Raw genomic sequence first — 26103 nt, 5'->3', positions numbered from 1 at the left:
TCTCACCTGCTGAACTCACTTAAGGTCAACTTACAGACACTTTCCACCCCCTTGTGTACAGTTACCAGCCAGGTTTTTCCTCTTTAGGAAGGTGGCTTTGTGGGCAACCTGTGTGTGTGATGTAGTATAGTGGGCTTGTTGTGGGAAGTAGGTCTTTCCTGTGTGTGGGAATAGTACCAATGCTTATCTGCAGTGCATCCCGTTAAAGGTGGTTAAGGCATTGTAGTCAGCTATAAAGTGTCTAGATAAGCTCAAGGCACAGCTTGAACTTTACTGAGAAGCTGTACATTGATAAAGTCTCTGTTCCTGAAATGTGACAACAGCTCTTCTGCTATTCTTCATTGCAGAGTTTTACTGGACTAATACAAAGCTAGTTACCAGCTATGAACCAAGCTAAAGTGAAGGAAATTAGCTCAGAACCGGAGGTCTCCTAATTTTGGTTCAGAGACGCGGATCTAGAACAAGAAGAAACACTGGTAGAGAAGAAGCTGCTAATTCTCCCTCATCAGTCCTGGTGTCTGTGTGCATTTGATCTGAGGACGCTGTCACATCCTCATAACTTCAGAGTCCGCGTGTAAAAAACATCAGTGTGACGTGAAAAACAGTCAACCAGTCAGTGAAAAAGAAATCACACATAAGATGATCTACTTCTACAATCTGTCCACTAGATGGTGCTAATTGGCCATCTAATGAACTAAAGATCAGCTCAATACATACAGATGTAATGGAGGAGCAGAAGTTTGGATCACATGCACACAGGACCATATCTTGGACATGTTAGTTTGCTATGAGGCAGAGTGCAGCCTGAGATCCCCTCACTCTGTTCCTCAGTCCTGGTTCCTAACCAAGAGGCAACTTAATGCCTTTGTTTTAAAAAGCTTTATACAGATAAAGTTTGTTATTAATACTTCTAATAGTGCTACTACTACGTATACTGCTACTACTCCTTCTGATGAGTAAAATAACAACTGCTGAGACTGAGAACTACTGAGAGATCATGGCCTGGTTGGAGCTAGTTAATGTTAGCTGCTGTGTTTGCATATGTGCGGACACTGTGTGTGAGGACAGTGTGTTTGATAATAATGTTTGTGAGGACTTTTTGTTTATGACAACAGTGTTTGTGAGAACTTTGTGTTTGAGAGGACATTGAGTGAGGACAGTGGTCGTGAGGAAAACTCATCTTCAAAGGCAAACAAAGAAACTTGGGAAACAGACTGAGTCAAGACTAAAATGTCCAGTTGACAGTGAATAAAAACTTTTATGCATGTTTGTGTGTGATGTGTACTACACATTGCAGCCTGTGTGGGAAAGAAGTGGAACTTGAGGCTGTTTATAACAATAAATAGTAAATATTATATATCTTGAAGACTTTATACATAGATTTTTTTATATTTACACTGCAATGTGCTTTATTTTGTCATTTTCAAAGCACACTAAAAAAATCATTTTTTTTCTCCTAGACTTTTCCATAACATGTTTGCTAACAGTCCCAACAGATTCCTCTACACAAACAATTTGACTCCAACTATAAAACAGTTGAACTCATTCTCCTGTAGTTTCCTCCTTTCAAATTCTCTGAGTCTCATAAAAATCTCCATTCCCATGAATTCCTCTTTAGAATGACAAACTGAAACCACGTGAAATTTAAAGTCATTCTGCTGTACAGATGTTATGGTAAAAGAAAGGAAAAATGTCAAAATGCATTGTAATTCTCTCATTTTTGGGCCTCTCATATAAACTTTGCCTTCAGAGGTTTTGCAATATATACTTTAGTCATCATGATTATACTGTCATTTAGCTACAGTATTTCAGTTTATTCTATACACACATCTGACTTACCGAATGGTGAGAAAGAATTAGCTTTGTAACACTCCTTGAATGGAAAATAACAATGTCCACATCAGATCTACACACAAAAAATTGAAAAACTGGAGAGCTGAGTCAAATCCAATGTTCAGAAGTGTGCTGCTACCATAATTCTTGTTAAAAGAAGTGATGGACAAAGTAACAAAACAAACACAGTCCTCACAGAGAAGCCATGATATATTTTATTTATCAAGTAGTAGTATTATACACAGCTCTCACACAACAATTATAGTAAAAATCTTTTATCATGTGATTTGTAGTAAAAACAAGAAGGGTACATTGAATACATAATGATGCCTCTCTGAACAGTAAAGTATGAAAACACAGTTATTTACCAATTTATTTTTACTTCTTTGTGCTAGACTGATTTCTGGTTAAAAGTTTAATGAAGCATTTTCGTCAGATGTGGTGAGGGTGGGTCATGTTTGACCCTGAGGTTAAGGGGATTGTACAGAACATAAAGACATCAGGATGATTCAGAAAAGTCACAAATGTCTTATGTGTCGAACTGATGACATGTTTCAGAAGTAAAATGACTCATTCATTCTGTTTGGGGTCATCGGCTATAAAACCTGCTTAAATACAATCATCTACTCTGTATCTGTGATCGCTGCTTACAGGACTTTTTTCACATAAGTACACCTCTAAAATCCACAATAATTCTGCCAGAATTTCTGTTATTGGATTTTTATAACAGTTTGTTCATAAGAGCAGGGTTAGACCTCTCTAACACAGTTTTAACATATTGTATTTTTCAAACTGAAATAAATTTACATTTGTAAAAACACGTAGGGTGAAACAAATATATTTGTGGGAAACATGCTCTCTGACTCTGTTTTTGGTCTCTAAACTTTTATTGAACTAAATGACTAAATGATCTACACTACAGCCACTAACAGCTACTAGATGCTGCTCCAAGAAAACTTTACTGAAGTGAATATAAGAGTCAACACATAAATTTACACAACACATTTACACATGAATTCAGCCCAGAGGAGATAATTTCACTACTGCTAATAGAAACAATATTCTGACATTAAAGCACAGTCAGTGATCCAAATGAAACCAGAGTGAAACCTCGTCCACCTTTAACATTTAAATACAGGAAGCTGCTGTCACTCCCAGATTCTATTGTTCACTGGTGAACAGAGTGAACAGTGATTTCAGCAGCTGTCTTCAGTCAGCATTGTGACTGTTTGTCTACACAGGAGGAGACTCTCCCTCAGACAGGGGACACAGAGACACTGAGGAGTAAAACGAGAACCCAAACCCAGGATACAGAGGTTCAGTGAATGTGGTGTTAAAGGTGTGGAGGTGGATCAGTGTGTCAGAGGAGACTCTGTAGAAGGACAGAGTGCCAGCAGGACAGTCCACATACACTGCTACTCTGTTAGACACAGAGGAGAAGGAGGAGCAGATGTTTGTTCTTCTGCTTTTGTGCCAGACATCGTAACCATTATTGAAGCAGCTCAGATTCCAGGACTGATCATTTCTTCCAAACATGCAGTTAGTATTGCGTGTTGTCCTGCTGATTCCTCTGTAAGTCACTGATATATCGACATCTCCTCTCCACTCCACCTCCCAGTAACAGCGACCAGTCAGACCTTCTCTACACAGCGAATGACCCCAGAAGTCAAATCTGTCTGGATGATCAGGATATGACTGATCCTCCTCCACACATGTCACCTTCCTGTTGTTGTCAGACAGTTTGAGTTTTCTGTTTACTGTGTTTGTGTCCAGTGTGAGTTCACAGAAATCTGATGAAGAGAAGAAGAAACAACACAGCAGCAGTTTATCATCTGACACACCTGATGGATTTATTCTCTGTTTAAGTTCTGATCTGTTGTTCATTTCTAATGATGACACATTTTGTCAGAAATGTTTTAATAAATAAATAACACAAAGACCAACTTTTTTTAAAAAAAAAAAGAGAAACTGAATGGGTGCTGTTTAGTTGTCATGAATCAAATTAAATGCACACTTACACTTCTTCAGACCAGGTTTTAACCTTTGCTCTCCACCATGGTCCACGCTGGAGGAAGAAATACAGTCAGAATGATTTTCTATCCAACATAAGTCCTAACTGCTGTTCAACATGAAGCAGTGTTCCTCGGTTTGTCAGAGTGATACAGAACAGGCTGCAGCTAATCTGTCTGAACTGTCTGCCGGATTCTTTCACTGAAGTCTGAGAGGAAAAGACGTGAAGAAGAAGATGTGATGTACAATATGAGAGCACAGTTACCTCAGTGAAAAGTGATCAGTTTTCATACTGATGTCCTCCAACATGAAAAATCAGGCTATTAAAGACTGACCTCTGCAGTTCTTTACACTCTTAGCCCATGTCTAGACAGAACGCATAGCATTAGCAGGACGTTTAGCAGATCAGCAGCAGTGACTACAAAGGAGGCGTTTAGGTACATGGTTGAGCGTAGCTCACCCGCATTTTGGAAGTGCACAGAGCCTAATACACAATGACTATAGTCACGTGCATAAAACAGAGCAAATACCATGGGCAGTTCAAAGTCAGTTTGTGTCATATGTTCCAAAATCATGGCCATTGTGAAGAGCCACTACAGACAAAGCACAAGTCTTGTGCGCAAAAATAGCATGAGCGGCATGTTTAGCAGACCAGCAGCAGCGAGTCACTACACAGGAGGAGTTCAGGTACATTGTTACGCGCAAGTCACCAACATTTTGGAAGCGCAGCCCAATACACAATGACTGTGATTATGTGCATAGAACGAAGGAAATACTTTCCATGGGTAGTTCAAAACCAGTTTGTCTCATATTCTCCAAGACCATGGCAACTGTGAAGTGCCACTACAGACAAAGCGCAAATCTTTTGAGCAAACATAATCCACTCAAATCCAAACTGAAGGCACAGAAAATACAATTGATCTAAGAGCCGAATATTATCAATCCACTTTATTTTAAGATGTATATTATTTTAATTTTAGATGCAGCCCTTATTTTAGGCTACTTGAAATGAGAAAAGAACAATTATTTACTAATCAAGTAGGGTTCTTATTCTTGAAACATCTGTGTATAATAGAGTGTTAGTTTCTTTAATGTTCATTCACACCTCACATCAACTGTATGAATTTCTCTTTGTGTTGAAGTACTGGCTGGAGGCCAAGCAATTGGCCCATTCCAAACAGGCATATTTTGAGTGGGCACTGCGCTAGTAACATTAAATGAGCAACTTCACATTCTACAATTACAGGCCATATAAATGCCTTTTGTTAACAGAGATAGTGGTGTTTGTATTGGAGTTGAATGCGCCAAGTCCTCCCACAAAACAATGCCCTTCTGTAGTATTCCCCTATCAAAAACTGACAAAAAAACTTTATCGGAATTGAAGGAGAAATAATTAAAACTGATGGACTTAACACTGACCTATCGTATTGTTGAGTTATCAAGGAAAACTTTGTGCTTTTGTGTTGATGTGGCAATGGTTAAAGATATCATTAAAAGAAAACCTTAACACAGTGTTAGTGAGGTAAATACTTCCAGGCAGCGGGTCCTCCAGTCAGCCAATCACAAAGCTTCAAATTCTGGATTTCAAATTCAATTCATCCCTGGGGCGTTCTAAAATCTACATTTTTTAAAATTGAAAACAGTTACATAAAATTACACAAATAACTTAACAGCTCAGATAACTACACAATGCAAAGACAATGAATCAGAAACCATGCAACTACGTGGTTTCAGCGATAGTAGCAACCATAGCAACAATTGGAAGCCTGCAAGAATCTTCATAATCACAAACAAACTAAATGTCATATACATTCACTGAAGATAATGAAAATAAAGTGCACATTTCTGTCTAGAAATGTTTTTACAATGCATTTTACTGCCAAAACTATTTTAAAATATTGTATCTTCCACTGAGAACAAAAGAAATGGCATACATTTTTTTGTTTTCGCAGACAGAAATTTGATAGTCATGTAATGTGGACCCAGGCCAATAAAAAGGAACAGGCCAAGGAAATGCATTCATCTCACAATTTTAGAGCCTTTATTGTGTAACTAATACGTTTTGAACTGTGGACCAACGTAGCTATTACACATTTTGATGTGAGATTGGGTTGTAATATTTGAAAGACACTATAAGAGGCAACAATGAGAAGATAAAAAGTTCTAAATAAAGTTTGTGATACAAGTTAACTGCTTTATAATAAACAGTAAATACATCAAGAATAAAATAGATGGACTCTCCTCTGATGAGTGAAGAGCCCCCAGAAAATCATAAAAGTTAAACAAAATAATCTTGACTAAGGTAGCATTTAGTAGAACCCACATCACATGGTGTTCAAACTATTATGTTCAAGAATGAACTTTTATGTTCAAGTTGTTTTTATGGTTCCCATGTCACAAGGTGTGTCCATACCTGAGAGTGTCCAGTCTCCATTTAGGATCCTCCAGTCCAGCAGATAGCAGCTTCTCACCTAAGTCTCCTGGATTATTGTAGCTCAGATCCAGCACTCTCAGATGGGAGGGGTTGGAGCTCAGAGCTGAGGCCAGAGAAACACAGCCTTTCTCTGTGATCAGACATCCTGACAGACTAGAATTCAGAAAATAACGTTAAGTCAGTCTTTCAGAAAATCGTGCTCGCAGGAAAATCCAACAAATTTTGACCATCTTCACTAAAGCAGAATGAACTGTTTTTCAACATCAGAATCCTGACCTGAGAGTTTCCAGTGTACAGTCTGTACTCTCCAGTCCAGCACACAGCACCTTCACTCCTGAATCCTGCAAGTCATTGTTACTCAGGTCTAGCTCTCTCAGACTAGAGGACTTGGACCTGAGAACTAAGGACAGAACTGCACAGCTTCTCTCTGAGAGGTTGCAGACACTCAGCCTAGAGAAGAAAGGTACACTTCTACATTTAAAATGTAATGTGATTATAAGCTTGTTTTGTGACACACTCTTTTAATAAGTGTGTTTAAGAACTGGCAATATAATTTTTAATAAAACCGTATTACTCAAAGAAAACAGCTCCTCAAAACCTGTGTCACACTTTAAAATCAGCTAAATCCTACCTGAGAGTTTCCAGTGTACAGTGTGGACTCTCCAGTCCAGCAGACAACAGCTTCACTCTTGAATCCTGAAGGTTGTTGTTACTCAAATCCAGCCCTCTCAGACTAGATGACTGGGAGCTGAGAACTGAGGACAGAGCTTCACAGCTTGTCTCTGAAAGGTTACAGCCAGTAAACCTGAAGAAGAACTTTAGTTTAATATTAAACATATTACATATTAAAAAGAACATTATAAATTAATTCAGTCATTCTCCTGTATCTCTCTCTGGAATCCATACAGGAACTCACAGCCAGCTATATCATTGGAAATCATGAATACTTGACCCCTTTTTCGAATTCTAATGTATTCTAACTTTATGAGACAACATCTATGTACAGGTCAGGCACCGCATGCCATTAGTTGGCCCTACTTGCAGGGTAAAATGTTTTTTTTCTTTGTGTGCCTATGTTAATGTAAAGCACTTTGAAACCTGTGTTTGAAAAAGTGCTATTTTAAATAAATTTTGACTTAGTTACTACTAAACCAACCAACAGATACAGTATCTACCCAAGAAAGCAAAACATCAGGGTTCATGGACTGACCATCATTCAGTGTAACATGAATAGCGACGTAGAGCTGGTAGTCGGAGCTAACAAGCCATAAAGCAGCTGCTGTCAGACACTCTGTGTCTGTGCTGGAAACACAGAGAGTCTGCTGGAACTTTGACAGTCACTAGAAGCACATTCATGGCTCTATGTAAAGATTTTTACATACAATTTGTGTACTGTTGAAAAATATCACCTGTATTAATGTTGTATGCGAAAGGAAGCCTTTGCGATTATTTGTATAGCATAAAAATTATTTTGTGTGTAATTATTCTTATAGTGTGATGTAGATGTCAGCTGAACTAGCCTTACATGCAATGCACAAGAAAATTCATCCTACAGTACTAAAATGTGAAGAAACAGACTTCTATATAAAGTATATACCCAACTTTACACTGATACTCTGCTATTAAATTTAAGCCCAGCAAACCCTTAATAATTCATATTTGGCATCAGTACACATGTGATTGGCTGCTCTAATGAAGTGCTAAATTGCTAACAGCAATACACAAGCTCATCAAAAAGCAGCTGATCCAGGGCACATTGATACTTAAAATTACTGTTTCAGCTAGTTTTGGAGGATTCACTGTGTTAGTGATAAAATAAAAAACAACTGATATATAACTTTTTCTCTCATGTATGCACATTAGATAAAAGGTGCTTTCAGACAGTGAGTGGTTACCAAAGCATACTTCCCAATGTTTCATATTTTCTTTGTGTGCAGAATGGATAATGAAACCTTGAAACTAAGTAATTAATGCTATTAATACTAATTTATATGTTTTGTTTTTGCTTGAAAAGAGGTATATAGCAAGGAACTCAGATACCAGTAAAATTAGTCCTTATATTGTTTCCCTTGCTGTAGTTACTGTGGTTGCCATGGTCACAAGGCGAGCCACAGTGGCAAACTGAAAAAGTTGATGACAACAGTCTCTTATAGCTGTGTGCATTCATTAGAGTGGCAGCTGTCCTTTCTTTGCTGCTGCTTCAGCTGAGTCATTGTGTTTACACTAAAAATAATGGAGCGGCATCGACATCTGCTCTCTCAGGAAAGCACGTGAAGAGGTCTTAATTTATCCAGGAGTCCATTTGAGGTCAGCAAGGACCTTTACTACTGTACTGGCTATATAACTGACTTATACACTTTTTTTTTTTTTACAAACTTTTGAATCCTAACCTGAGAGTTTCCAGTGTACAGTGTGGACTCTCCAGTCCAGCAGACAACAGCTTCACTCTTGAATCCTGCAGGTTGTTGTTACTAAGATCCAGCTCTTTCAGACTGGAGGACTCGGAGCTGAGAACTGAGGACAGAGCTTCACAGCTTCCCTTTGAGAGGTTACAGCCACTAAGCCTGGAGAAGAATTAATGAACATAATAAAGATGTTTTAAACTTTTGTTGATATTGTTTATAATTAAATAGTGACTAACTACTAATCCACCTACAGAGCTTTCTTTGAAGCTTTGACCACTGGCAACAGCCTCAGAAGAGTATTATCTGAAGTGGAGTATTTCTTCAAGTCAAACAGATCCAGATCTTTTTCTGATGACAGTAAGATGGAGACCAGAGCTGACCAATGAGCAGGAGACAGTTTCATTCTGCGGAGACTTTTAGACCTCAGGTAGTATTGGATCTCCTCCACAAGAGACCGACCATTCAGTTCAGACAGACAGTGTAACAGACTGATGCTTCTCTCTGCAGACAGATTCTCATTGAGAATCTTACTCATCATGTATTCAACTATTTCCTGATTGGACTGTGAGCTACTTCCTGTCAGCAGACCTTGTATGAGAGTCTGATTGGTCTGCAGTGAAAGACCCAGGAGGAAGCGCAGGAACAAGTCCAGGTGTCCATTGGGACTCTGTAAAGCCTTGTCCACAGCACTCTGGTAGAGATGAGTTACTTTAGATGACTGGGACATTGTCTGTTCTTCTGATAGCAGATTGACTCCAGAGTTGATGAATGTGAGATGGACATGAAGAGCAGACAGAAACTCCTGAATGCTAAGATGGATAAAGCTGAACACCTTGTTCTGGAACAGCCCTCTCTCCTCTTTAAATATCTGTGAGTACACTATAGCTGCTCTGGCACTGATGCCACACTTAATCAGGTCTGATTCATAGAAAATTAGGTTGCCTTCCTGCAGCTGCTCAAAAGCCAGTTTTCCCAGAGACTCAATCATCTTCCTGCTCTCTGGACTCCAGTATGGATCTGTCTCAGCTCCTCCATCATACTTGACGGTCTTCAGTTTGGACTGAACCAGGAAGTGGATGTACATCTCAATCATGGTCTTGGGCAGCTCTCCTCCCTCTCTGCCTTTCAACACATCCTCCAGAACTGTAGCAGTGATCCAGCATAAGACTGGGATGTGGCACATGATGTGGAGGCTTTGTGATGTCTTGATGTGGGAAATGATTGTGCTAGCCTGCTTCTCATCTCTGAATCTCTTCCTGAAGTACTCGTCCTTCTTTGTGTTAGTGAAACCTCTGATCTCTGTCACCATATCAATGTACCAAGGAGGGATCTGATTGGCTGCTGCAGGTCGTGTAGTTATCCAGAGGCGAGCAGAGGGAAGCAGTTTCCCCCTGATAAGGTTTGTCAGCAGCACATCCACTGAAGTGGACTCTGTAACATCAGTCAAGATCTCATTGTTGTGGAAGTCCAGAGGAAGTCGACACTCATCAAGACCGTCAAAGATGAACAAAACCTGGAAGTCTTCAAATCTGCAGATTCCAGCTTCTTCGGTTTCAGTAAAAAAGTGATGAACAAGTTCCACCAAGCTGTGCTTTTTCTCTTTCAGCACATTCAGCTCTCTGAAAGTGAATGGAAATGTGAACTGTATGTCCTGGTTGGCTTTGTCTTCAGCCCAGTCCAGAGTGAACTTCTGTGTTAAGAATGTTTTCCCAATGCCAGCCACTCCCTTTGTCATCACTGTTCTGATTGGTTCATTTCTTCCAGGTGAGGCTTTAAGGATGTCTTCATGTCTGATTGTTGTTTCTGGTTTGTCTGGTTTCCGGAATGCAGTTTCAATCTGTCTGACCTCATGTTCATCACTGACCTCTGCAGTCCCTCCCTCTGTGATGTAGAGCTCTGTGTAGATCTGATTCAGAAGGGTTGGGTTCCCTGCTTTGGCAATCCCCTCAAACACACACTGGAACTTCTCCTTCAGGTTAGACTTGAGTTTGCGCTGGTACTCAACAAGAATCTCTGAATGAATACACAGCAAATGACATAAATGAGAAGATGTGACAGAAAATATGAATCATAAAAACATTTTCATATAAGTGTGGTATCTATTCAGCTCATCAGCATTTCATGTCCTCATTTGGAGTTTCACAGTATTATGGAAAGGTAATTTAAAAATATTCAATAAGCATTGCACAGGTTTGTGTGGGTGAGAAACTTCTTTCTCAAGCTCTCTTTTTAAAATTCATTGCACAGCTTCTTCTGTCACTTTTCATGTGAGCAACTGAGTGCAACACCATAAATCCCCTCCAGGAGAGACTTTCTGAGAATGTGCACCTTTATCCCAATATTTAAAAGGGACCTATTATGCTAATTTTCACCTCTATATTTTTACTTTTGGACTCCACTAGAGTAGCTTTGCATGATTCACGGTTTTAAAAAACTCCTCATTTATCTTATACAGGTCGTCCCTGCAGCCCCTAAGTTCAGCCTCTGTCTGAAACAAGCCATTTTAGCTCCTGCCTGTTTTAGGTCCCCCTCCTGATGAGCCCACTCTGTCCTGACTGGCCAGCTTTCTGGAAGCTTGCCGAGGGTCAGCACATATCAGAGTCATGTTAAGTTACTGCCAAATAATGTAGGGAGGAATAGTAAAAGCAGACACAGCCACAGTGATGATGATGTTTGATGAAGAACTGTAGACGACCAGCACACTGCCAACAGAACTACTTATTTTACTCTGCAGTGCTGTGTAGAAACTAACAGCATGCCAGCTGGACTTGAGTCATGGCTCAGCATGACTTCCCCCAAAACTATGGAAAAATGCCATAGTGTTAGTGGAGTGGAACAGTGTCGAGTGTTGTGCGTGAAGCAGATAACCATATAAAGAATTCCGTCATGAGCTGACCTCAGCTCAGGCTGAAAGGAGAAAAAAAACATTTAAAAGTGAGCATTCAGAGCAGTCTGAATTCAGTGTTCTTTATACTTTGGCCATGTTTAATATGAATATCCAATATTGTAACATTATATATATGACTGAAAATAAGGAAAAGCATAATAGGTCCCCCTTTAAACAGTTATCATGTCTCCCACTTGCTCTAAGACACAAAGCCTGGAAATGGAAAAGACTTGGGGGAACAGCTAACCAGGTTGGTTTCCAAAGGTAACATATGCCATTTCTACTTCTACCAGTAACCCATTGTTACTGGTTCTTCTTCTGCTTTTGTTTCTACTATTCTACCCTCATTTTGAGGATGAGATCCCGAACCTAAATGATACATAATCCAAGGCCAGGTTCTCACAGAGGAAGGAATGCAACAGCTGGTTTGCAACATGACAAATGCAGGAATTAATAATGCAGGACATAAGTTAAGACAAACATTGAAGGGAAGTTAGTTTCAGTGTATGGTATAGTCTGCCTACTTTCACAACTCCATACAGTTGACCAATCAAGGCATAAAGTGGGTTCAATTGTTGATTTTGGAGCAATCCAACAAAAATTGTTGGACTTCGCCCTCTAGAGGAGGTTTGACTATCCAACAAGTGCTTCACCGGAGCACACTAAAGCCTTAAGAACCATTAACACCTGGACTCATGGGACTGTAATGGCTGACAGGTAGATGGAACAATGGCCCTGTTTACATCCAGCATTAACATACATCTTGGGTGATCCGATCACAAGTGGACAGCCTTAAGTATGTCTATTCACACCTCGCTTTAACATGCGTCTCCACATGCATGCTTCCCCATTCTATATGCAAATAAACATGTACATCATTTCTGTTTGCAAAGACCAAATTCGTTGTTGTTTTTATCTGTTGGGAGGACCGGGGGTCCGTGTACCTTCCGTCCAAAGCTGTGTTCAACTTGTTTCATAATAGGATAAACAAATATGTGTGCCCCCTCATGAAAATCCCATTGATTTGCTCTAGTGCCGTGTCTGAATATATATGTACATATACAGACGGGTGACAAATGGTACAGGTCTGAATTCTGGACCCCTACAGTGAGGGGATCTGGTGGCTCTGTTATGATGTGGGGGCATTTTGCTGGTATTGTTTGGGTCCACTTGTCCCCTTAGAGGGAAGGGTCACTGTAAATCAGAACAAAGTTGTTCTGAGTGATCACCTTTATCCTATGATGAAACATTTATATCCTGATGGGAGTGGTCTCTCCTAGGATGACAATGCCCCAATTCACAGGGCACAAGGGGTCACTGAATAGTGTTCAGACAGAACACAAAGTGAATTTTTTGTGCAGTGCATATTGCTGAGCTTTATGAATGTATTTCATGAACGCACAGAGAGGAGAGAGAAAAAGGAAAGAAACTGGAGGGAAATAATAGAAAGAACCAGAGTTCCTGTCAAGTTCTGAGTTCAGTCAGAGGCTGAGCTAAAACAAATACACAGATGCACACTCCCAAACACGGTTGGTGTGTCTATTGCTAGCTGGCTTACAGCTACAGTACAGTTGGTATTTTGACTGTTGGGCCAAATAAACACAAATGATCCAGCGGTAAAACTTGTACGAGTAACACAAGGTGAAAATTTGCTTTGCGTTCTGTCTTAACACAGCTTTAAAGTTTAAACAGCCCTGCAGAGGTTGAACACCTGTGACGTCCCACCAGTCACCCAGAACTAAAGAAGACTTTGGATGAGAAGAGAAACACCTTGAAGAATCCCCCAGCCATTGTCTGAGCACTTCTAAATATCTTTGTAACACCACAGTTTTAATCTTTCCATGACTTACCTGTAGGTTCAGAGATGGTGTGTGACAAATGTTCCACTAGATCATTCTTATTGATCTTCCCCAAAATTATTTTGGTCACTTTAATAGTGTTTATACAGTAGCTCTTGATCATTTTATCCACTGTGTCCATTCTGTCTGCATTCTCCAGTCGACACTTTGGGATTGCTTTGAAGCCTTCAAGGATACCCCGCTGACACAGGTACCATTTGAATTGTTTAAAGTCCTCAGATCCCAAATCCTCCAAACACTCCAAGAGGACCTTTTTAAGCGTTGCCATCTTTTGTCCTGCTGAGATCTAAAAGATATGACAAAAATCTGTATTTGATAAAGAATTACACAGTTAATGTTGTGGATTACCAACACTGAAGTATTGAATGATATTATTGAAAATTGAACAGGAAAAGCAGGTTACCCAACCTATTCCCTAACAAAGGATAAGACAACTATTTATGAAATGGATTTAGTTGCAGTAGAATTTAATGATTCTTTTGGTAATAAGGAGATTGTTAAGACTAGCAGAATAGATGATGTGGAAAGTTAAACTATTAATGGAAATAAACAATCCATGTTAGTAAGGGGAACAGATGAAACAGAAATTATTGACATTGTTAAAACATTTAAGAGTAGAAATCTACAGATGAATGGAATTGACTGACTGACTAAGGATAAAAATATTATTTAAAAAATGAGAATGTCATGTATGTTTCTGGTTTGTATGTCTCTTTCAGTATTTGGTTTTCTTTTTTGATTATGTCCATCTGGGAAGAGAGTATTTCCACAGAATGAGTTCAGTATTGTCTCTCTGGAGGTCGCCCATTTGTTCGTGAGTGAATTCTAAGTTTGTTCTTCAGTCTTTAGTGGAACTGTGTCCTGATTCGGACACCCTCCTCTGCTATTGTTTAGAGTTGGACACGTCTGATCTGACACATGTTCCGGTCTTTTCACTGGGCTTATTGTTGCCAACTGAAACCAGAGTGTAATTAAAATTAATTTATACATATCAAATTTTATATTTGTAGATGGACATTTACATGTCCAATTACTACACAACATTAACTTTGACGAGAGAAAGTCAAACATGTTGTAAGAAATAATCACTTATGATAACTTTTGTTTGTGAGTCTGTGTGCATGTGTTCAAGCTGGCCACTAGCAGCTCTTATGGTTGCAGAAAATTATAATAAAGATAAACCTCCAATATTACAATAATTTCTAGATTAAAATAAGTGAACTACATATAAAACTCAAATTTAATGTATCTGACATTCAACTGCATTCTTTTGTGGTTTTTGCTCCTGACTTTCAAATTAGAGGAAGAAGAGACAGATGAAGGAAAAAAGTGGCAAAAGGAGAGAAAGGAGACAAGAAAATACAAAAGAAAGGAGGCTGAAGCATAGCAGTAAAAGCCAGGAGCCTGCTAAGAAAAAGTAAGAAGGTCAAGGTGTGTGTGTGTAAAAGAGAGAGTTTTTCTTTACAGGAGCATCAAGGAGCTTCCTTAGTTTAAGGTAAATGTATGTGTCCTTGAATGGTTATATGGCAATTTATAGTACTAAGTACTATAGTACTTATAGTATAGTACTGTATTTTCTGTATTTTCTGTACTTATATATAGTATTGTATTTTCAACCCCATTCACCACTTGAAATGTATCTTTAGACCTAATTTTAAGTTTATTTCTGTCTGAAAAAATGTATATAAATTTACAGATCCAAACATCTGGCAAACAAGGATAAAGGAGAGGAAGACGAGGAAGTGGACCCTGGAGGCAATGGATCTGGTTATGGGAGGAGGTGGAAGCAGACAAGCTCACATCTACGCAGGAGGCCAAACAGTTTGGGGCACTGAAGTCCAGCCTGAGTGACTGCTGAAGTCCAGCCTGAGGGACTGAGTCAGGAGCACCCACTGCTGCTCGTCACTGACAGACACCGGTCCAACCTGGATGCAGAGGCCCAATATAATTTCTATTCACATGGCTTTTTTACTCCCTGAATGTGGCCTTACTGCTAACCTTTTCCTCTGCTCTGCTTACATTCACCGTCATGTTTCTTTTCAAACTACGTGTTTTACCGCTGTATGGTGACACGACTCAGAGAACGTTTCTGGGGAAATAAACCATTCAAACCTGTTTATTCAGTTTGTGTTGGAATGTGAAGGGTTAAATAAAATCAGCCCATCAGAATTTTGCGCCTCCACAGTTCCTGGGAAGAAAATGCTGCTTTCAGCTCTGTGATTGGTGGTCCAGCTATAATTTTAAAGAGGGCTGAGCAATTCAAATGACAGTAAAATCGACTAATCATAACCATATTTTCCCTCTAAATGGGTGCGCTTTGTTGTCGCTAATTTATGACAAGTTCAGCCTGCTGTGCGCTGTGTATGAGTCAGCATCATTACCACGTTGGTACACCTGTGCTGCGCCATGTAGGCAGAGTCTGCAGACCATTGGACAGTTATTGTAGCCAGCAGATCCACCGCCAAATTTCAGCGGCAACAATGGTGTTTACATCACCATGACTACATGGCCGATACAAACACAAACAAGTCAAAGAAGACTGATAAGACAGATATCTGATGACTGTCATTCAGGTTTACATAAAATATTGTGAACATTACTGTCCATGCTGGCAATTAAGCTATTTGTCAGCTAGGGAAGCTACCATGGCTTTTGCGCTGTAGGCCGACATTGTTGTTTGTTTTGTCAGTTGACAATTACATGGTTGCTGCTGCTGGTTGACAGATTACACAGATTACAGGCAGATTACACTCCATTTAAAAAGATAGTTTAAACAGTTTTCCTGGTCTTCGCTGTTACTGTTGGGCGGTAAACTGGTGCACTGAAATGGAGCAGACACAATCACAAGCTAGCAGGAAAAAACAGACAAACAAGCCAGTAGTAACCATGGCTTGTGCAGATTATGCCTTCTTCAAGATTAATTAATAATAATGAAAAGTTGGAGGTAATCTGCAAAGGAAGACCTTCACCAGAGCTAATTTGGTGCAGAAAACCAAGGTTTTTTTCAACTCCTGGATTTCATTTAAAGGTAACTTTCGTAATGTGATCATCAAAGATTAAGTTTTTAAAATGTAATAATGGCTGCTGAGCCAACTGATATTATTCTGACCGCTGCTGCCACTGTTGTTTATGTTACTTCATTTGGAAAAATGGTTATATGCACATTTACTAATGTTGGCTGTGAGCGCAATGTATGTGTGTGTGTGTGTGTGTGTTTGAGTAGGAGGGTGGCTGTCATGCACCTTTATTCTGCTGAAGTGCACACAATTTGTGTGATGATGTGATTATTTGAAAGGGGGATTTGCATTTTGCTTGAGAAATTAGCTGTTTGTTTGGTGATAACTCTCTCTCCCACCGTGCTGTTTGTTACATTGGTTGGACTAAGTTAGTGTCTTATTGTTTCATGGACACAGTAAATCGGGTTTAAGAGTCACAGCTCGCTATTAAAAGTACTGGTTGGAAAATGTCAGCTTTTTATTTTTATTTTCTCCAATACTATCTGCCATTGGTGAGAATATAATAAAATATGATTAATTACGGTGGAGGAAGGGTCATGCAGTGTCCCCCCAGTCACTCAGGGAGGCTCAAGGAAAAATATTTGTAGCTCCGGGGAAGGTCAACATAAGAAAAAAACGAAGTCACACCTAAGCCACCCCTCCCTCTGATAAATAACAGACAGCCCCTTAAACAAACACACATTAATTTTACTCAGTGTCGTTTCAATTGTGCCTCCGTGTAAAATTATGAGATTACAGACTCAGATTGTGATAATTTCCCTTGATGTAGTTTGAATGTTAGTTGGACTACTTTTTAAAAGTAGTTTTAGTTTAACAAGCTATATTTTTGAGAATAGTTAAGATGTAGTTTAAATACTTCTCATTGTTAAGTAGCTTGTAGTTTGGTAAACTACAGTTTTGAAGTAGTTTCTCCAACACTGTTTACTGACAGATTGGATTACACTGACCTGTATGTCGCTGGATGAGTCCGGGTTGCTGGTCTAGCTTTCCGGGTTCTGGCTCTCCTCCACCATTACGCTCTTGTATTAGTGATGATCAATAAATTCCTCTCAGTCTTCTCTGGAAAAGAACTGTGTGGATGTGGTAAAGGTCCGGTGGTTTGAAGTTTAGCAGAAGTGTAGCACATGGATATATTATAACATCTGGAAAAAAACTCAATAAGAAGTCCTCCTCACTTTAAGTTTGAGCCAAAAACGTTTCCAACCTTCGGACGGGAGCGGCCCACTGCACTTGCGCAGTAGAGTTTCTCCCGCTGACCCATAGACTTTATGACGTTACGAATTTAAAAACAGCTTTTCTAGGCTTGAGGAAAGTCTTACAAATATAAAACCTTCATGGATCAAAAATTCATAATAGAGAGTCATAATTTTAGTTATATGCAGTTGGAGGCGTCCTGTCAACAGTTTTACAGACTTTTTTTTTGTAATGCTGGTCTATGGGGAAAATGCTTTTTGGGACAGATTCTGAAGTGGCTGAATTTGGGAAAATGTTAATAAAATGATGTACTGAAATAATGAAGATAGGAAAGAATTGAGAGAACAGGCTAAAAGTGTTGATTGTGATAAAAAAAATAGTTGTGGTATCGTTTACTGTATTTTAAAATTATAATATAATGTACAGTATTAAATGTATTCTTTATGAAATTACATTGTTAAAGGTTTTTAAATATAGATACATGTTTTATCAATGTGGTGTACGTTATTATTATTGTTGAGGGACATTATTAATGCTCATTGAGGGAGGAAAGGTGTGCATAACTATAACTCTGGCTGTCTCTAGGTGAACGTGCTGACGTGCAACGGTGAGCGTCTTGTATCATTTCCGGTCGCCGACTGTGTCTACTGATAGCGTTGTTGCTGCTCTCAACTCTGTTGATTTTCCTATATATCACATTACTGTGGAGTAATACCTGCTGTATATTTAAACTTTCGCTAGTTCTACACAAGCACTCTCAGCGCTTTTCTCGCCAATCGCACAAGTTGTTAGTTATTTTAGCTCTGCAGCTAGCATTAGCAGCTAACTTAAACTAAGCAGTTAGCGATGGCTTCTCTCTCTCCCTCTCGTTCTCCTGCTCCCTCTTGCTCGGTGTGTCAAATGTTTAGTTATTCCTCTGCCTCCTTTAGTGATAGTGGTACGTGTAATAAGTGTAGTTTATTTGCAGTACTGGAGGCAAGGCTTAGTGAATTGGAAGCGCAGCTCCGCACCATTGAAAAACAATCAGCAGCTAATGTAGTTAGCCAGCCCCCAGTAGCCGGTGCAGGCCAACCTAGCGTAGCTCCTACTCCCCCGGTAGTTCCCGAGCATGGTGGCTAGGTGACAGTCCGAAGGAAGCATAGCCCTAAGCAGAAGCCCACGGTTCAACACCAACCAGTTCGCGTTTCAAACACGTTCTCCCCACTCACCCGCTGAGAAACAAACTCAGATTATTGGCAGCTCCATAGTCAGCAATGTGAAGTTAGCGACACCAGTAGCCATAGTTAAATGTATTCCATGCTCACCACATTATTGTAACCAAATAACTGCATCTAATATCAGTGTCGGTTTGTTTTTTTAAAATTGGTATTTCCCATTAAAAAACCCATGTCCCTCTAATGAAAGTTGTAACCAGACTGTCCAAGTGTGTGTTTATAAAAGTTTGAAATGAGCGAATGACTGACTGAGAAAGTGACTTAGTCACTATGAGTAACCAAGACTAACTCAGTGAGTAACTGAAAAGTGTGGCTGAGAGACTGATTGTGTGGGTGGGTGAGAGGGTTTGCTGTTCCATTCAAAAGTCCATTAGTTTCTTTAGGAGACCGAACACACAAGGGTTGACTGATGTCATCTTTCTCCATCTTCAGTGAAAGGACGGGGTGCCTCTCAGTGTTTATCCTTGTGAACCACCTGAAAAACAAAAAACAGTTTGTATCATAAACTGTGGTATGAATAGCACACTTCAGTGTTGCATCCATCCAGGAATGCAACACTGAAGGACTGGGATATTGCTGCAGGAAAACAATTTGAGCAAAAACTCCAAATCGTCAAGATTGGTCAGTAAGTTGGAAAGAATCTCAAAGAATAGATCACAGGCTTAAGGAAAAAAAAAATATACCAGTAAAATAGCCTTTTGTTTGATGTTGTGATTGGATGACACGGTACCAAATCGTCATCATGACAAAAGCAAGGGCATATAGCACAATTCAAACTGATTGGAAATGTAATGTATTTTGACAATGCTACCAAGCAAAGCAAAAAGGAACTCACCTAGTGATTTGCTGGATGAAGATGGGTGAGAAAAAAAAAACAAAGTCATACGCCGCTGTCCAGGTGCACATGTGCCAACTCTACTGTTGAGAGCTGCTGCTGGCTGCTGCTACTGCCGTTGCGAGCTGCTACAATAGTGTGATCGCTTGCAGTAATCACACTAATTATCAGCCTTGACCTACAGTATTACATACACACATGCTGACACTCACACAGTTTGGACATGGGGATGAAAAGACTGTTTAGTACAACCCCAAAAGTTAAGAGATATTACAGCACCGTAATGTAAAGCTGCCTGTTCCCTTTTACTCAGCATCTACTGATCACTGTCTGTCTCTCACCCCTCCTCTCCCTTTCCCTCCCTCATTTTTTGACCCACTAGTGTTCTGTTTATTTTCTTATATGAATAGATAATGGGCAAAAAGCAAATGTCTTCATTTGCATGCAATACAATTTAAAAGTTAAATTAAATCCTAAAGGATTTTGGATCAAAAAGACAATTGACAAGATAGGAAACAAGAAAAATGAAACATTTCTGCAACCCTTTCTGGCTTTGTACAATCATTTGCTGTTTTACTGTGAAATAAAGTTTTACCTGTGAGGAAGCTTTGCCAGAGTGTCAAGGAAGGTGATAAGGGACAGACTCAGAGGCTACCAAATGAAAACAAGCAAAATCAAACTTACCTTCACACAGCTACGCTGACATCCTCTTTGGTTTCTGCTCTCTCCCAAACTAAGATCTCTCCCTTTAAATAGGCCCTGAAATCTGTCTAGGCAGAACCATATTTCTATCAGGGGTGTCCTTTCCCTTAGACCAACAACTGATGAATGACAATGTCACTTCTATCGGTTAACATTGTTTACACATATATCAACAACAGCATTGTTCCAGCAAGATCTTAAAATCAGGAAGTGGTTCAGTGGCTCCATTTTGTCTCCTGGCCGCATGGTGGGTGAGTATGGTAGGTTAAAACCTAAGCTACTCTATAACTCAAGAAACAATAAATAATCAACTTCAATACTTTTCTGTCTTGATTGAACCATAAATGACAGCAATGTGACTGGCTAAACAAACACATGACAAGTATGGCAGGAAATACAAAGTTTAATGGAGACAAAATGGAGGTCTCACCCACTTTTTCATAGCCTCTACAAACTATTCAGACAAAACAATCCCAGAACTACTTTCCTCCTCTGATCTTAAGATTTGATATATTTGATACTGAAATAGTCAAAACTCTTTTTTTTTAACCAGGAAAAATTAAGCTAAATAATTTGGTTTTGCATATAAATAGCTTGACTCAACCAGTGAATACTGAACTGTGTTACAATTGAACATACTGTATGTTTGTATGCTAAGTCCTTCATATATTTTAAGTTAACATCCGTTGTCATTTCTCTTTCCTCTTAGGCTCAAGTGAAACATGCATGCTGAGGTTCCTTGAGCTTCAAAGAAATCTCGGTATGATGTATGCTGAAATACTGTTGGTATTGCTTAAATTATTCCAATGATTATTTCTTGACTCATCAATTAATTGTGTTGTCTATAAACTGTCAAAGTAAGAAAATACATCAATTTTAGTATCATTTGCAGAAGCCCAACTTCTTCAAATGTCTTGTTTCGTCCGACCAACAGTCCCAAACCCCGAGATATTCAATTCACAGGGATGAAACATAAAGAAAAGCAGCAAATCCGCATATTTGAGAAGCAAACCCGGCCCATATTACATTTGAAGTTTTTACTTGACTGTTATTTTGTAAACTAATCAAAAGTTCATATTCATGTGTTTTGTGCACATTGTGTACATTTTGTATTTAAAAAGTCACTTAAGCATTTCATTGTGAAGTCCTTGTTAACTGGAATAATTAGCAATTATGACTAACACAAATTATTTCATATTTTTTGATAAATCTGTTCCCGCAGGATCAAATTGACTGAGTGACATTGCCCCTTGTACAGCAATCAGAGGTATGTTTTAAATTTGATTTTCTCTGCATCAGGAGTAGTATATCTGTATTGAATTATTCAAGAATATGTAGACTCAGTGCTTTTTATGTACTGAGCTATTACCAGACTGAATATCTGTCTGAACCCTGTTCAGACCAGAAATGGTCTGTATTAGTGTTGGCATGTTACTTCAGGTAGCAGTGAGATGATGAAATGTGATACAAGAAGTCCAGTTTGAGGGATAGATCCATGCGTTTGGAGACTATTCAGATGCCAAAACACTGCATAGCACTTTATAATACTGCAAGTCAGTATTTTACAACCCTGGCAAGTTTGTAAAGTCTGGAAACATGACCGCAAACATTTTTATATATATAATTCTCAAACACTGGCTTGGGCAACTATGGTTGTTTAAAAAAAATAGAACCATCATAATTATATTATTTTTTGGAAATTACATTAGTTGAACTGTTACACTGTTTTGTGCTTGATGTTTGTGTGATGTATAATTATTTGTGTAATAAGTATTACTTTTTCATTTTCAGTCTAGGAAAAAAATGTTCATGAAAATGAGATGCACTCTGGCCCTTCGTAGTCTTCCGGTGTATCAGCGCCAGGGGTCTCTGAGTTCTTCAAGACCAGCAGTGTTACTTCTCAGTACACTCACAGAAATGTCAACATCTATCAGTACAGTGTTGACATAACATATTGTATGGGAAACGAACTTTAACGCCTCCTGTAGCATTCTCAAAATTTAAGTAGATTCAAGGATAGGTTTGGACTTTTTCAAGTCTATCTTAATACAATATTCAAATGTCAAATGTATATCGACAAAGTTATTAGTGGGCGGAAATTATTTGTCCTATCTCCATAATAGCTGTAAAGCAGTCCCTTCCTATCAGGTAGGATGAGTCTCTAACCGGTCTGCAGCATTACATTGAGTGTGTTTTGCCAGTTATCAAGTGGCTCCACATGATCACAGCTGATGGAGGCCACTGTCCAGTGAGAGCTTGAGTCTAACTGATGCTACCTGGATGAGATGTCCCAAACTGATTTACTGCACAATAGTTGATGCTTCATATGATGTTCACTGTCTGTGTAGATTAGTCACTGCATAAATGCCTATCTATAGATGCCTGTTTTTTGTCTAGCTGTCAACATATCCATATTTTTATTTATTTTTTGAGGGGGACTTCCATTGATGCACTGAGCTCCTCTCTCCTCCTCTCCATCTGTATGTATTCATTTACCATTAATGCATGTTACTAACTTGACTTCTTCTCCGGAGTTCTTTGTGCTTTCTCATCCGCAGGAAACCCCATGAACCGCACTGACGTGGGGATGTCCTTCTCCTACTGTTCTGCTGTTGCTAGTCATGTATCTATTGTTATTGTTGTTGCTGTTGTTGTTCTGCTTCTCTGACCCACTGTGTACAGTATTGTAAATAACTTTGTAAATATATTTAACAGCCCAGTTTCTGTAGGGGTGGATGGTGGCATTTTTAAAAATATCTTTCCTCCTGTTTCTGTTAAGTCAGGAGTTATGTCAGTGATTTGTATTTTTGTTTCTTTATGTTTAAATAGGTAATTTTAGGTTGATTAGCTTTAGTTCCCTTTTGTTTGTTGTTTTGCTGTTAACTCACCCTGAAACCACAGCTATGAAATAAACATTTAAAGGCTGCAAAATCCCTTGTTGCTTGTTACTTTTTTTTTGGCAGCTAGGGAGAGGGAGTGTCATTTTCATGTTGCGCCAGGGTTTCTCTTAGGCCGGGTCATAACAATATATTTTTAAATTCTTCTGCTTCTCCCAGTTTAAAGGACCCTAATGATAGACCCACATAGATGTTTTTGCCTATTTTGCTTGATTAGACCTCTACTTAGCAGTGTGTGGGCCTGTATAGACTGTCTTCGATTGACATCTCCCCTAAAGAAGTAAAACACATTTCCAGTCCCCTGGAGATAGAAATATGAATGTATATTCAGACTATACAATATATATCTAAAAAACACAGCAGTAGAGTGGACAAAAGAGTCTTCATTCAGCGTATTCTGCTCATTCGTCACTCATCAAAGTTGGATCACTCATTCAGTATACAGCTGGTTTAAATGTTTAGTGTGTTCATAATGGAAAAGTGACAAAATTGACTTTTGGTTTATTTTTGTGTGTGCTATTGATAGTTAATATTCTCCCACAATGCAATGCACAAAAAAAGATGGAGGGAGCTACAGTACTCACAGCTGTGGCAGGTTCTGAAGAATGATGGCAGTATACACACAATATATAAAAAATATCCCTCTGAAGAAGAGTGTCAGATGGATATATTGGATGGTTGCTTGTAATTATTGTCAAATACTATTTATATACAGTAAATCTCATACATTAATTGGAAAAGTCTGTAGATCTATTGGATAGTTGCTTGTAATTACTTTTAGATAATGTTTGTATAAGGTAATGATTATTAAAATTATGTTTTTGTAAGCCATTTTCGCATGATCCTATTTTTTTGTACAATATCAAACCAATATTTTTACCAGGAATTTACTGTAAATAGATGAGATAATCACATACAATTAAAGCCCAAAGCTCTCAAGATACCATTAATGGGTGTTAAAGGAGGATAATTTGAATATAATTTACATAATTTTTTTGTGTTTTACATCCAGAAATTTGTGCTTTGATGGGGCAGTCTTAAGGATAAATTGGATAATTCTATGAATTTACAAAATAATACTGTATAAAACAAGCAATTATTTAAATTACGTAATTTTAAGGTATTTCTGCAATGTTTTTCATTTTTTGTGCACATTTATACATTTATTTAGCATTCTAGCAATTTTTATATTTTTTTTGTTTTTATTTTACAACAGTTGGACTGTAAAAATGCAGATAATGTCTACAGTAAATATCTGTATTTAAAAAAAAAATCTTTGTAGAATAACTAAAGGGTTTTTTTTACCGTTATTTGATGGTGTTTTTTTTTAAACTTTTTTAAAAAAACATTAAATTTAAAGTAAAAAAACAGAAAGTTGCCTTAATTTTACATTCAGTAATAGTAAAAATCCTGTTAAAAAACTATAATATTCCATTATATTAATTTACATTAATTAATATACAGATTGCATTTATTTTATGGTGAATATTTTTAATAAAAATAATTTACTGTGTTTTTATGGCATTTACACTTAATGTAGAAGAAACAACAAAAACTGTAAAATAATACAGTAAATTTCTGTGAAATAACTTCTTTTTTTTTTAATTTTTTTTTTTTACAGTGTATAGCATCAGCACAAAGCACTGAAAAGGTGGGGAAAAGCTCCTTTAATACAGTATAATATTAGTGTAAGTCTGAGGTATGTAAAATACAGCAGTCGCTTCTACACTGTTTTACTGTCCAGTTGGTATTTCATTGGTATTCTGTATAAATATTTACACTGTACTTTATGGGCTGTAATCTACCCAAATAATTTATCTCTGCCTGAATTCCACATCTAAAACTCGGAATTAAATAAAAATAATACATCATGTAGCAGCTTTTGAGTTGAGCTGAATAAAATATGAACTCATATTGTTGTTATAAAAGAGAGGCTTCCTCTCAGTGGAACTTCCCTGAATAAATAAAGGTTTAAAAATAATAATATATAAATAAACAAACACCACACTCACATACTGTCCTCATAAACATCACACTGCTAACGGAAATCCACTGCTGTGATTATTGTTTACTCTGTTCGCCATCACACTCACAGATCTTGATATTGACTTTCATGTCAGGAGATCAGGTTATGGATGCGTAATGTACAGTATAACATTTATCACAGATGGCAAACTCACGTCCTCTGCCCAGTTAAACAAGTATATTAACTATCAACCCAATTATTTCCCATTTCAAACAGACATTAACACTGTTTGCTCTTTCTATGCTTTTAATGTCACTCTATGGAAGACTCCAACCAACAGACTAAAGGCATGTGTGAGATTTATGGATATAATAAATTACAATGCAATAAAGTGATGTGAAGGATTGTCCAGTAAACATTAACTACAAACCCATATTCTAACAAAACAACAAAAGTGAAGCACGAGACACTTGTTCTCAGACAAGTGGGTGCTATAGGAGAGTGGAGGGTTATTTTATGTTTGGATTTAGCTCATCACTGCCTGCTGCGCTTTCTTTCAACCAGCAGGTTCCACTAGTGAAACACATGAAGTCTTGAGAATTTAACCTCCATGCTTCAAAAAGACTTCATCTCCACATCAGTACTATTAACAGTCACCCAAAGTACTTTAAACCTCAGACTGTGTTTCATCAAAGACTTAACATACAATCTGCACCTCCTCCATTATATTTGTCTTTACTGAATAAATCTCATTCATTCATTCTCATTCATTAGATGGTCAATTAGCAGCATCTAGTGGACAGATAGTAGAACTACATCATCTGATGTGTGGTTTCTCTGACACTGACTG

The 26103-nt window shown here is 38.3% G+C and overlaps 1 protein-coding gene across 2 annotated transcripts; it reads right to left on the bottom strand.

Moving 5' to 3' along the window:
- Positions 1–2000: 2000 nt before the first annotated feature.
- LOC121881891 (NACHT, LRR and PYD domains-containing protein 12-like) lies at positions 2001–18507 on the bottom strand. 2 transcript variants are annotated; one of them, XM_042389696.1, is made up of 10 exons: positions 17621–18507; positions 17393–17515; positions 13420–13714; positions 8934–10695; positions 8668–8841; positions 6909–7082; positions 6554–6727; positions 6257–6430; positions 3852–3898; positions 2002–3623 (listed from the first exon to the last, which is right to left on the bottom strand). In XM_042389696.1, exons 3-10 carry the CDS (start codon positions 13694–13696, stop codon positions 3067–3069), a joined length of 3339 nt encoding a protein of 1112 aa, XP_042245630.1. In that variant the 5' UTR covers positions 13697–13714; positions 17393–17515; positions 17621–18507; the 3' UTR covers positions 2002–3066. The 2 variants fall into 2 exon arrangements, with proteins under 2 accessions (XP_042245631.1, XP_042245630.1); XM_042389697.1 differs by having other exon boundaries at positions 2001–3623; positions 13420–13734; positions 17393–18507.
- Between the last annotated feature and the right edge of the window lie 7596 nt (positions 18508–26103).

This window comes from Thunnus maccoyii, chromosome 17 (assembly GCF_910596095.1).
Source record: "Thunnus maccoyii chromosome 17, fThuMac1.1, whole genome shotgun sequence".
NCBI lineage: Eukaryota > Metazoa > Chordata > Actinopteri > Scombriformes > Scombridae > Thunnus > Thunnus maccoyii.
This window is presented reverse-complemented; position numbering and strand designations above follow the sequence as displayed.

Bases quoted from the DNA above. Each gene is read 5' to 3' on its own strand.
- LOC121881891 (XM_042389697.1), bottom strand. From the start codon at position 13,696: ATGGCAACGCTTAAAAAGGTCCTCTTGGAGTGTTTGGAGGATTTGGGA. The intron at 6,728-6,908 runs GTAGGATTTAGC...TTTCTTCTCTAG, and splicing joins TGTACACTGGAAACTCTCAG to GCTGAGTGTCTGCAACCTCT. The intron at 3,899-6,256 runs GTATGGACACAC...TTCTTCCTCCAG, and splicing joins TGGAGACTGGACACTCTCAG to CGTGGACCATGGTGGAGAGC.